This window comes from Stegodyphus dumicola, chromosome 1, assembly GCF_044657685.1.
Source record: "Stegodyphus dumicola isolate Sdum_Otavi_A_Nest chromosome 1, ASM4465768v1".
In the NCBI taxonomy this organism is placed as follows: Eukaryota; Metazoa; Arthropoda; class Arachnida; order Araneae; family Eresidae; genus Stegodyphus; species Stegodyphus dumicola.
The window spans coordinates 147,880,385-147,893,261 of NC_140768.1; the positions used below are offsets into that span (position 1 = coordinate 147,880,385).

Genomic DNA, 12,877 nt, shown 5'->3' on the forward strand with positions numbered 1-12,877 from the left:
ACATGAATACTGTACAAGCTTAGTCACTTATTTGTAATTTAATTCAGTTTTTATATAAAAGTTAAAATTTACCAGGCAATTGCTTAAAAAAATAGTTTAATAGATGTTGCTGTAATTTAACACTTTTAATTTTAATGTTTTTAGAAATTTGCTAAATCAAGTTTATGTTCGTGTGACCTTGCATCAAAGGCACCGATAATAAATTTGTTTTGGCATTTAGTGCTAAAATTTTTAAAGAAAAACTTATTATTGATGTAAAAGAAGGAACAAATGATATTTATCTTGGTAATATGTCTTATGATATGCTTATTTACGGTTTCATGATATTGCAGTAACTTAACAGGCATTTCATATAACTTGTTTCTTAAGTTGCATAACCTGTTTTCATAACATTTTGTTATCAAATATATATAAAAGGTAAATTTCTAATGAAATATTCTTCATTTCACAGCAGTGTTATTTACCGTGATATAACGTGTGTTCACATTTATTATACGGTTATGATCATTATTCATTATAGAGCTTTATATATTTGTTATATACATTTAATTTATATCATTATGTTTTACATGATTTTGCTTTTAGAATATATCACAATATATATTTCGAGTTGCTAATAGAACTACAGTGGTTCCCAAAGTGTTCGTACACTTATGATTTTCATTGAAATAGGGCTCTATCCATTAATTAAAAGTAAACTTTCTGAATGAGACGTTAATAATAAGATCTATAATCTATTTGTAACAAAATTATATAAAATATTTTTTAAATGTAGTGAAACTTTATTTTTAAGAAATTAATAATCAAAAAATGACAAACATTTTATCTCAAAAAATGAAGATCTTCATTTTAAGAACTTAATTGGAGGCTATATGCCTTAAGGGAGGGATGCCTTTGTGGAGTACTTTATAAGGGAAACTGGCTCGTATACAAGTTACACATGGGGAAAACCACGAAAACACCCATGCAGCCAGCCTGTTCGCAGGATTCGAACCTCGGACCGAACTACCAGTATTCAGCGGCGTTAACGCTCGGCCGCTGGTGGACTTCGCGGGCGGTAATTATGTGAATTAGGATACTATCATACCGCTCACCCGATGGCAAAAATATAGAAAAGGCAAAGTCAAAGGTTAAATTCATTAATTCTAATCAGTATGCACTAGCAAAGTAAAGCACTGTGGTTTTACATAATTTCTGATTAAGCTATTGAAATCGTACAAACTGAAATAATTCTTGCATTTAAACTTGTATTCCAAATTAAGATTTAACTTGAAATTAATGTAGATAATTACTGAGAGAATTGAATTTTTGTAGTGTACTTTACATGAAATGAGATCACTTGGGGTCACGTGATGTGAACCTGCGAATGAGGATGTTTTACCATGAAAGCATAGTAAATTCTTAAATTAATGTCTTTTTGAAAATTTATTGGCTTTTTTACAAAATTTTAAATGTTTATACCTTTAAAATAAAAAATTCTTAGAACTAATATTTGTCTATATTTTTATGTGTATACTGTGTGTTGTCGCTAATAAAGTCTGCTTGGCGAGATTTGCGCTGGCGAAACGGAAAAGTACCAAAATTTGCATTCTATGAAATTGTACTTTTTAATTGATAAAATTTTAAAATCTACAATCTGAATATTAGAATATGGTTGGAAAATTACCATAAAATTTCTTGTTTCTACCAAAATGCTTTTGATATTCTGCGATGGAATGGGATAGTTCTTATGAAAATTATAGTATTATGGTACTGGAAATGGCTTCTTGTTTGCTTAAGAATTATAACCAGATAGTGAAGCTCTTACAAAAAATTTTATCTGATTAATATAATTTATGCCTTTTTTATAATGAAATGGCTGTTGTATATAATGATTGTAGTTGTTTAAGAGGTATGTTATATTTTCCCATGAAACCATTATGGCATACTAAAATTCATTTGATAAGTTTAATTTATTTTTGGCTGTTGGGTATTATATTTCTATGCAAATACATTATGGTATACTGATGATTATCGTCAAACTCCTAATATTTTTACTCTACTTTCGACCATTTTTGGCTAACAAAAACTGATAGCAATGTACATTAGCCCCAATAATGGATAAGCATGATATCAAAACGTACTCATAAATTCTCGGTGGTTTCATATAACACTGAGAAATCCTTAATAAACCACTTTTATCTGTTGATTATCTAACCAAATAAATAGCATCTGTTCCTCCCAAATTTCCACAAATAATTTTTCAAGGTTTTTTTATATGCTATATCTCTATAGTTTCTGTTGATCATGTAACTTAAATATCTGTTACAATAATTTTTAAAAGGACTATATTTCCATCAATCTTCTTGACTGACAAAAAATTATGTAGATAATGTGTGGAGTTATTATAGCATAGGGAAAAACATGACACCAATTTTACAACAAATCTGGGCTAATCTTTGGAATATGGTAACAGTTAGTTTTGCGACATTTTGGTAACGCGATAAAGGTTACTAGCTAGGACTTTAGCAGTGTACATGGATACAGTCAAGAGTGTGCGCAATGCCATTTTTGTGCAATTCTAGGATGTTTTTTTAAGTGAAAATAGGTCGACGTGTACATGGATGATACCGTGTATGTGCAATTCGTAAAAACGCGGCAAGCAGTGGGCGATTCTACCCTTTGTCCCAATTTCGCACCTAATCTTCGTCATGATTAAGCACTTTTATTCCATAAATGTTCTAGCATAAGCGTAATTCGGCTAGAAGATTGTTGGAAAAAAATGTTGGAAATGTTGAGTGAAAAAAAAAACATGCCTTTACTTCTTGAAAACAAAATGGCGTCCGAACAAAAACTAGCAGGTTGCTGCCAAATTTTAGCCAAAAAATCGCCAAGTTACCATAATCCAAAGATTAACCGAAATCTGAAATTTTGTTTTGTGAGTCTTTGGTTAAACTAAATGCTATAATTTATTTAGGATGAAATAATTCTTTGGCATAATATAATTCATATCATCTATGTTGCTACAATTCTGTTTCAATACAAGACCATCATATCAGTGTAAGATTTCCCATGTGGAGACTTGGTTTCTAATCTTTGTGTAATATAATACAGAGAAGCTCGTACTGTGAATTCGTAAGTATAATTTATTTTTCTATTAGATTGGAATGGACTTGGTGTTTTCATATAGAATGTTTCATATTCAAAGTGTTAGTTCGGTGTTTCATATTCAAAGATGTTGAAGTTCATACAATGTAATTAATTAATAGACTTATCACACAGACTTTTTTAATAGACTTATTCTTGAATTTTTGGCTCAGATATAAAGTTATTAATTAAAAACAGCATTAGAAAAGCAAAACTGATTAAAAGAACACTTCAATTATTTTTAAAATTGATATATTTAAATGCTTTGTTCATATAAAAACAACAATAAACACATTTCTAAATAATAAGATTATTAAGAAAATGTGGAACATTTATAAAGGTTTGCAAGGACAACATGATCGATTTTGTTATAAATCACATGGTTTTGACATGTTTTGAGTATGCTCCTGCCAGATTGGTAGAAGCCTGGTGATCCTGTTATGAACAAATCTTAACAGATAAAGATATAACATGTGAATATAGAATCTAAAGAAAAGGTAAGGTTAGATTAGGGTATTTGAATATGGCTAAGCACATTGGTTATCAGCCTGAAGAAGAATGCTCTTATGAAGAACTTTACAGGGAAAACTGGTTCGTATTCACAAAACACATGCAAAAAAATAAAAACTGCACAGCCAGCTTGTTCACCAGGATTTGAGCTGAGATTAAACTACCAGTATTGAGTTGTTTAAACCACTTGTAGGACAAAACTAAAGAAAATACTTGTAATATCATGTAATCAAAAGTTAACTGCATGTTATATGCCACAATTGCTTTCTCAAGTACTGAGGTAGGTAATACTTAATCTGCTTTTTTTTTTCTTTTGAAATGTTTGGTCATGGTATTATTCATTGCATGTATTTTCTATACATACAGAATATTGATAGTTCTATAACAAGTGTCTTTTTTTCATTTTTAAGTGCTTTGCTTGTTGATATTCTCAAAATTGCATTTGATGATTAGTGCTATCATGTGTATAATAAATACAATAGATCAATATATTTTTAGTATACATATAATGATTCAATATCATTTTTATGGGGAAAAAAAGACACTTTTGACTGCACAGATTTTCTAGAAATCCCAAGTAAAACACATATGAAATCATTTGTTTACAATCAGTGAACGTTAAAATCAGCTACCTGTCACAATACAATAAAACAGCGACACAATTTCCTACAGCAGCCAGCAGTTCCTCCTTTACATGAACAAGAATTTTTTTTTTTTAAATTTTTATTTGTCCTTTTTGAACAATGAAATGTCCTTCGATTTCATGCGATCAGGACGCTATAGAACTTATCCTTAAATAGAAAGCCAAAACTTGTACATTGGATTTCAAGTAAAATTCCGTGCATTACCAAATGATCAGCCTTTTTAAAATGCTCTCTGCTTCAGTAATACAGCGAGAATTTACGCCTCCTTGAACAAAATCAAACATTTCGGAAAAGCTAAGTAACTCAATTTTTGAATGTACGAAGTCAGATCACAAATCAAAATACCGAGTTTTATCCGCAATACTAATGTGTGAAAGCGCCATCTATAGGTGAATTGAATCGCGGATAGTAAAAAGCAAATACAAAATAACTCTTCACGCTGTCAAAATTGCTCATCTGCTTTAATATCAACAACTAAATAGTATTTCAACTAAAGCACATAATGTAAACAAGAGTTTGCCCGATACCCCAAAAAATTCAAAATTATCTATGAAAAATATGAGCGCATTGTAACGCAATCGTATCATTCGTATTCGAACAGCAACCGCATCATTCGTATTCGCATAGCAACCGCATCATTCGTATTCGTATAGCAACCGCATCATTCGTACTCGAATAAACCGTATCGTACGACAGATGCGAGTAACGAAATGAATTCGTGTGTACCGAATCGGTACCTCGAGTCAACCGATGTACCAACACCGACTCTACTTCAAGCCTAAGCGCGCGGTTCGATAATTCGTGTGACGTCACGACTTCTGGTCATAATAAACTTCGGAACGCATGCAGTGGCTCTTTGCTGATTGCTGAAGCTTCTTACGTTGTGCGAACGCTGAAGCAGAATACTTTGATTTTTTTATGGTTTTAAGGTTGAATGTATTTTAGAGAGGTAAGAATACATTACTTTACTTCTGTAAAGTTATATTTTTCTAATTATATCAACGTTTTTAGGCGTATGTTCTAGTATACATGTGTTATTTCTGGTAGAGACAAGGCTGCTGTGCTATGTATAATTTCTTTTTGAATAATGTTGTGTCAGCCCATCGTAGAATAAACGGGCTTTGCATAATTATATCACCTGATCTGTTTCAGAATAAAACATTTTTTTATGGACCTGTATAAATTTGATGTTATAATATAAGCTAACACAGCTTATTCTTAAAATTTTACATGCCATTAGCTATACACTATAACTATTTACTCCCTTTTATATTTAAAAATAATTAATTTATGTTTTATACATAACTATTTACTCCCTTTTATATATTAATTTAAATAAAAACATTTCAGTTATTAAAATGCCGGGTAGATGCTGTGTACCATTATGTAAGGGAAACTACCCAACAGGACCAAAAGTGTCTGTATTCTCCTTTCCTAAAAATGAAGATTTGAAGAGAGAGTGGCTTTCTGCAATCCAACGGAAAGACTTTTCACCCAAAAAGAGTTCAAAGGTAAGTAAAGTAGAGTTATTAATTAATAGTGTAGATTCTAATTACATATAAGGGTTCATTCAGAAATTTTTAAATGATAATATTTTGTTACATAAACCAGGATATACAGAAATAAAGGATTGAAATAGAGCTTTAATCACTGCAAATATTCTCTGGTTCTATCTGTGAAATGAATATTCTTTACTACAAATGCTCAGAATGAACCCTCTGATTTTTAAACTATTACTATTAACATGTTTTTTTTTTTTTTTTTTTTTTTTAATTTTCTCTAAAGGTTTGTGAATTGCATTTCAAGAAAAGTGATTTTAAAGTTGAAGCTTCAGCATTTGATTCTAAGAATGGAATTTTAATTTCTGCTCCACTTCAGGTGCGTAGATTAAAAGAAAATACAGTGCCATCAATATTTAAGGACTATCCATCTGTATACAGTTCAAAAAGTAGCACTATTGTACGAGAAGATCCTGATGCAAAAAAAACTGCCCGCGAGTGCCATAATTTACAGAAAGCATTGCGTGAAAGCCTTAAAGAATATGAAATGTATAATAATGATTTGAAAATTAATTGTTCTAATGATATTTTGTCATGTATTGATCGCTATGGAATATCAGCATTTTGGCATGTATACACAGTTCCAGATACCTCAACTGTTTGCTTTATTCATATTGTTTTTAGTCCTGGGCCATCAATTGATTATTCTGTAGTTGTGAATGACAATCAAGAAATGTCTGTATTTATTAAAGAAAAATCTATTATGCAATTATCTCCCTACACATTCCCACATAAAGTTACAAATTTTAATGAAATTAGGACTGTTTTAGATAAATTGGCTAATCTTCAAACCAAAGAGTTAAATTCAAAATTAACCATAACAATTGATATAATTAATGAATTACTGCAAACTATTTCTAACGACAAAAATGAGAAATTTATTAAATTTTTGCAAGACCAGATGAATCTTTTACTTTGCCCTAAAAATAATTTTAGATACAATCCTGATGTACTAGTGTTAGCATGCTTGTTAAATACTATATCATCACATGCATATAAATTTTTAAGGGATAGTGGCAGTATTATTATGCCTCATCCTTCGACTTTAAAAAAAAATTGTAGCAATTTAGTATTGTCACCATGTAATGAAACTATTGATGAAAATTTTTTAAAATATATAAAAAATCGTGTAACTTTCCTTGAGGATCGAGAAAGAAAAGTGATTCTTTTGGTAGATGAAATTTATGTTCAGCCATATTTTGATTACAAAGGAGGCTCTGTCGTTGGGGCTGCATTTGATTCTTCCAGTCCGGCAACCAGTGCATTTGCTTTTATGATATCCAGTTTGGAATCTTCATTCAAAGAGGTAGTACATATTATGCCTGTTAACACAATAAATTTTGAAACATTACATTATGTAATTAAAAAAGTGATTAGAGGTCTTGAAAATATGGGAATTATTGTTATTTGTGTTATTACAGACAACAATGCAATAAATAGAAAAGCCATGAGTTTGTTTTCAAATCCACCACGTAATTCATTTGTTTACAAACATCCAATGAATGGGAATAGGCCTCTTTTCTACATAATAGATGCAGTTCATTTATTTAAAAATATAAGGAACAATTGGCTGAACCAGAAAAATCCTGGTACATGTATGTTTTTTCCAAATATTGAAGATCTTTCAAAGAAGCACTTCAAAACTGCTTCGTTTATGTCTTTGAGAAAGCTACATGAAATTGAAAATGACCAACTGATTACATTTTCTAATGGTTTAACTCTAAAAAGTCTTTCACCTTCTAATTTAGAGAAACAAAACATTAAACTGGTTCTTAAGATTTTCAATAAATTTACTATTGAAGGTCTGATTCATTTGGGTCCTTTGCATGAAATACCACACTATTCAGATACATCTGAGTTTATATCCATAATATGCAAATGGTGGGATATTATGAATGTTAAAACTATGTTTAAAGGTATACATCAAAAGAGTGAATTTATGAAGCCATTAACAGCAGATGATTCTGATCCAAAAGTTATTTTCCTCAATCAGTTTCTTAACTGGTTAGATGCATGGGAATCAATGAAATGTTCAACAGGCATGCTTACAAAAGAAACTCATGCAGCTCTCAAACAAACTACTTATGGTATACTGGAGTTGACTAGATATTGTGTTGAAGAGCTTGGAATGAAATATATACTTCCAGGAAAAATTCAGACTGATGTGATGCTCTTGAAGCCCGGTTTGGTAAATACAGACAACTTTCTGGTTCTCAGTATCATATTTCAATGAGACAGTTATTAGAATGTGAAAAAAAATTAAGAATACAATCAAGTATTAAGTTAGAATTGATTATTAAAAATATTACTGTCCCTTTAACATAATTTGAATATGATGATAATCTTCATGATATTATACAATTAGATAATACAGTATATTACCCATCATTAAATATTACAGAGAGTGATGTGAAGGGCATTAGTAGCCATCTGCCAGTTCTGACTTATTTGGGTGGTTACTGTTGTCATGCAGTTTTAAAGAAAGTGAAATGCTGTACCTGCAAACAAAACATTACAATAAATTCCACAGTTAATCATGATCAAACGTATGATCTTATAAAGAATCTTGATCGTGGTGGACTCAGGTGGCCAAAACCATTTATTGTAAATATAATTATGTATAATTATTTAATTGTAAATAAGCTGTGTAGTGAAGAATATGAAGATTTTTTGTTGGAACAAAATCAGAGGAAAATTGTTGCAAATTTGACTTTTAAAATTTTAGAATTAAAAGAAATGCTCTTTGATGATATTATTTGTGATAATGGTCGTGCAAGTGAAAGTATAAGCAAACTGATAATTTGGATATCAACAAATATCATGCTCAAGAATCTTTGTAATAGAAAAAATGACGATATTAAGTCCAATAAAGAAAAAAAAAGAAAACTTCAGACACTTGCAAAGTAACATTGATGCTGTCTTTAAAAGTAATTTTTAAAGTTCTCTTAAACTGCATCTTTGCTAAATATCTATGTGTCATCTTTGGTGAGCAGCTGAGATTTAAGAAGCATGTTTGTTATACATTTAAATTGCTTTATGCCAAAATTTATTTTGGACTTGTATATATTATTCTTTGCTTATTTAACCAAGTTTTTAATATTACTCAAGATTTTATATAATTTTTAATTTGCTTTATACTAAGTTACTTCTCAAGGTCCTGAAATTTCTATATTGTATTTACAAGCGCCTTTGCTAAATATCTACGTGTCATCGTTGCTGAGCAGCTGAGATTTAAGAAGCATATTTATTATACATTTAAATGCTAAATATCATAATTTATTCTGGACTTGTAGATATTATTCTTTGCTTATTTAGTTATTTAACCAAGTTTTTGGTATTACTGAAGATTTTATATTATTTAAAATTTTCTTTATACTCAGTTACTTCTCAAGTTCCCAAAGTTTCTATTTTGTATTTCAATTGTGTTTCTTAAAATGTTCATCATTATTTAAGATTTTGTATCCTGCAATTACATGGCATAGTGTAGTCATAGTGTAGTAGTGTAGAAAGAACATATTACATGGCATAGTGTAGTAGTGTAAAAAAAAGACAAATTCCATAATGTCTTCTTTCTGCACAATCTAACTCTAATATTTCTATTTATGCAATAATTGTATGGACTCTTTCTGGATAGTACTACATGTTCAGCTCAAGTAATATTTGCTCTTCACATTATTCACAGTGAATAAGCACAAATCAATCTACTAATATACCCATGTGGTGACTGGGTATGAAAGAATAGTCCCAATGTAGCTCATATATGTCGTAAAAGGCGACTAAAATGGGTACCCAGCATCTGGGGGTATAGCCGGGCACCCTGCCCCTGGGGATTATATCAGGGAACTGGTCCTCCAGGTTGGGGGTTGGGTGTGGGGCTAACTACCCCACCCCATAAAAAATCTCACTGTTAAGAAATCCAAAGATAGAATTAGCCGGACTGCTTCTACTGGAAAACGACTTGGAAATGGCCTAGAGACTTTTCGTTTTGGAACATGAAAAATAAGCAAACAGACTAAAAGTTTGAAAAGTTATTGAAATAATTAAATAAAGAATGATGAAGTGTGACTGCAAGGGACGTCCGGTATCCTTTTCTGTCATTGCACTTTTCCTGACATGATAAGGCTCTACCACGTACACTTTGGTAATGAGGCTTGGAAACCTCGGCTAACACCTTGTTGTTTATTAAAAAGAAAAAGAGACATACAGCAATAATTATATTTCATAATAATAATTTTGACCCAAGCTCTATAAATATATTATGATATTAATTTATAAGTCTTTACAAAGTTACATACATAGGTCTTTATAACATTTCACCTGTATAATAGTTATATGATATATGATTTTAAAGACTAAAAAATAAATTTGTTCTGTTTTTTCTTTCTTTGTTTCAGGTATTCATAACGAAGAAAGGAGTGTTTTTATCATGAAATGGCTCTCAGGTGTAAAAATGCATAGGATATATCTTAGTTTATTGAAGTTAAGAATTGGTGCTTTGTGGACTAAAAAATATGTGCAATATCCATTGTCACACCACTCTGTTCAAGAATATCGATCAGTCCTGAATGATAAAGAAAATGATTAACAAAGGAATATCTAGAACTTGATTGTGTGCATGATTTAATTCCAAATATAAGTATTGGAATAATTCATCCTCCTTATTTTCAACAAAAACTCTTCATTTGGTAATATACATTTGTGCTTATCAGTGTGGTGTCTTGTGTAACAAATCGTCAGTATTATAAAATAGATGGAAAGATCTTTGATTATTGCAAGAGCTTTATGTGCTGAAGAAGTAAAAAAATGTCCCAGATAATTGTGGATATTATGAAACTGAGTATCATAAGAATGGAAACATATTTCTGAAACAAATTACCTTGTGATGCATGTAATGGGTATATTTATTTTATTTCATATAACTGTAAATTTAATTATTGATAATAAGCAAACTTTTTTTTTTCCCCTAAAATGCCATTGGTGTATTGTCATTATTCTATATTGACATGTATTCTCTTACATTTATCATTGAAACCAGAGATTTTATAATAGAATATGGGAAACTTGTGTTGAAGGCCTGTTGATTGAAATACAAGTGATCGTTACATCTTTGGAATTTGCATTCTCATTGCCAATTTTGAAAAGACATTCTTTTACATTTTCTTAAAAAAGTTAACATTCTAATGACTTTAGAAGTAAACATTGGTGACTTCATATGAACCAGTCTCTTGGCGAGTTTAGCAAAAAATTTGCCGATGGCTTTCCCATAACAGAACTGTACTGGATTCCATACCTGAATATTGCATTAAAAGGAGAGAAAACCATTTATTATGAAGATAATAAATGATTCATATTCAATGTTCATTTCTTATAATGATCGAGTTTTATATTCTTGCATTGTATTTCTTTTGTGTCAACACAGAATAAATTGTGTCGGATTTCAGTTATAATGATATGTGTAAAGATGCTGTAATAAAATTTGTTATAAATGTACTGTTGTGTATTTTTCTTTAGCAGTTGAATTTATGAAAATTTGTATTATTTTCTAACAAATAAAATTTTATATTTTAATATAAATCCATCTATGGACATTACAACAGATATTATATTCTGGAAAATAATTTATTATGCCTTTTCGAAACTAAGTTTAAAATGAAAACAAACTTGAATGCATAATAATTTTTAATGAATAAATAAAATGTGAAATATGAAAAGTGTTCTGACATGTCACATTAAGACTGCAATCAAATAAAGAATTCTTTATACGTGCATTGGTTTTTGTTTACAATTTGCATAGTCTTGAATATTTTAGTGATCTAAACTCATTTTAAAAAATTTGGTGTCATGATGAGTAGTGATTTTAGGTAAAAGTTTACAATTGGGTGTCCCTTGTATTTTGGCGATTCTTTTTTGACACCAAGATTGGCGTCAGGAAGGCACAATTTCAAAATGGCTGCTATACAAAACCAAAATAAGAAGTCAAAGAATCGCACAAGCCCACCAGTGGGCAAGCGGTAAAAGCCGCTGAACACTGGTAGTTCGGTCCAGGGTTCGAATCCCGGCAAATGGGCTGGCTGCATGGGCGTTTTCGTGGCTTTCCCCATGTGTAACTTGGATATGAGCCAGTTTACCTTAAAAAGACCTCGGTTTAATCCTAGTATCCGGTGCACACAGGATTTGGCTACTTTTGGCGACTTTGTGATGAGCAGTAAAAACGGGACATATATGATGAGTAGTAAATGTGTCATTCAAAGAATATATATAGTTATACATAGCATATACTATGTATATAGTGTATAGTATATACATAGACGTTCTTTGGGTCATTTTTGGTGTTGGCGATAAGTTTCAAAATCGCACCAAGGCTGCACCGTATACTAGGATTTTAAAAGTTTAATCCTAGTATCTGGTGCACAAGGGATTTGGCTACTTTTGCCCACTTTATGATGAGCAGTAAACGGGACATATACGATGAGTAGTTAAACAGGTCATTTTGATGTTGGCGATAATTTTCAAAATTGCACCGTATACTAGGATTTTAGCAAGACCTCCACGGGGCATTCCTCCTTTTCCTGTAGTGCCTAAAGGTGGAGCATGTAATAAGTAAAAGGAAAAAAAAAATTGCACGAACTCTGTGTCCATGTACACATCGATATGTTTTCACTTAAAAAAGCATCCTAGAATTGCACAAACTACGCATTGCGCACTGCCTTAAATTTGTCCATGTACACATCAATATCAATCTATTTCCATTTAAATAAGGAAGCTAAAACAAAGTTAAAGCTATCATGGTAACCTGAAGCGAGGTTTCATTGCCCCCCCCAAAAAAAATGTCGCTAATCAAAGGGACACCCAATTCTACACTAGAGCCTGATTTTATTTTCTTAATATATATATATGTTTAAAAACTGATATCATTTTTACTTTAAACAATATTCCTGAAAATATATGCTCTCTTTTGTGAAATGTTTACTTTATAATCTGTGCAAAATATTACCATAAATAAAAAAACTTAATTATTTCTTAAATATAAAGTAATTA

At 30.8% G+C, this 12,877-nt stretch overlaps 1 protein-coding gene across 2 annotated transcripts; it reads left to right on the forward strand.

The window, feature by feature from the left end:
- Positions 1 to 5,057: 5,057 nt before the first annotated feature.
- On the forward strand, positions 5,058 to 11,329 carry LOC118195805 (THAP domain-containing protein 1-like). Of its 2 annotated transcripts, XM_085821795.1 has the most exons (4): positions 5,058 to 5,229; positions 5,631 to 5,791; positions 6,066 to 6,158; positions 10,234 to 11,329. In XM_085821795.1, the coding sequence occupies exons 2-4, from the start codon at positions 5,639 to 5,641 to the stop codon at positions 10,267 to 10,269; spliced, it is 282 nt and encodes a 93-aa protein (XP_085677921.1). In that variant the 5' UTR covers positions 5,058 to 5,229; positions 5,631 to 5,638; the 3' UTR covers positions 10,270 to 11,329. The 2 variants fall into 2 exon arrangements, with proteins under 2 accessions (XP_085677921.1, XP_085677926.1); XM_085821800.1 differs by lacking the exons at positions 5,058 to 5,229; positions 5,631 to 5,791; positions 6,066 to 6,158 and adding an exon at positions 6,902 to 8,766.
- The last annotated feature ends 1,548 nt before the right edge of the window (positions 11,330 to 12,877 follow it).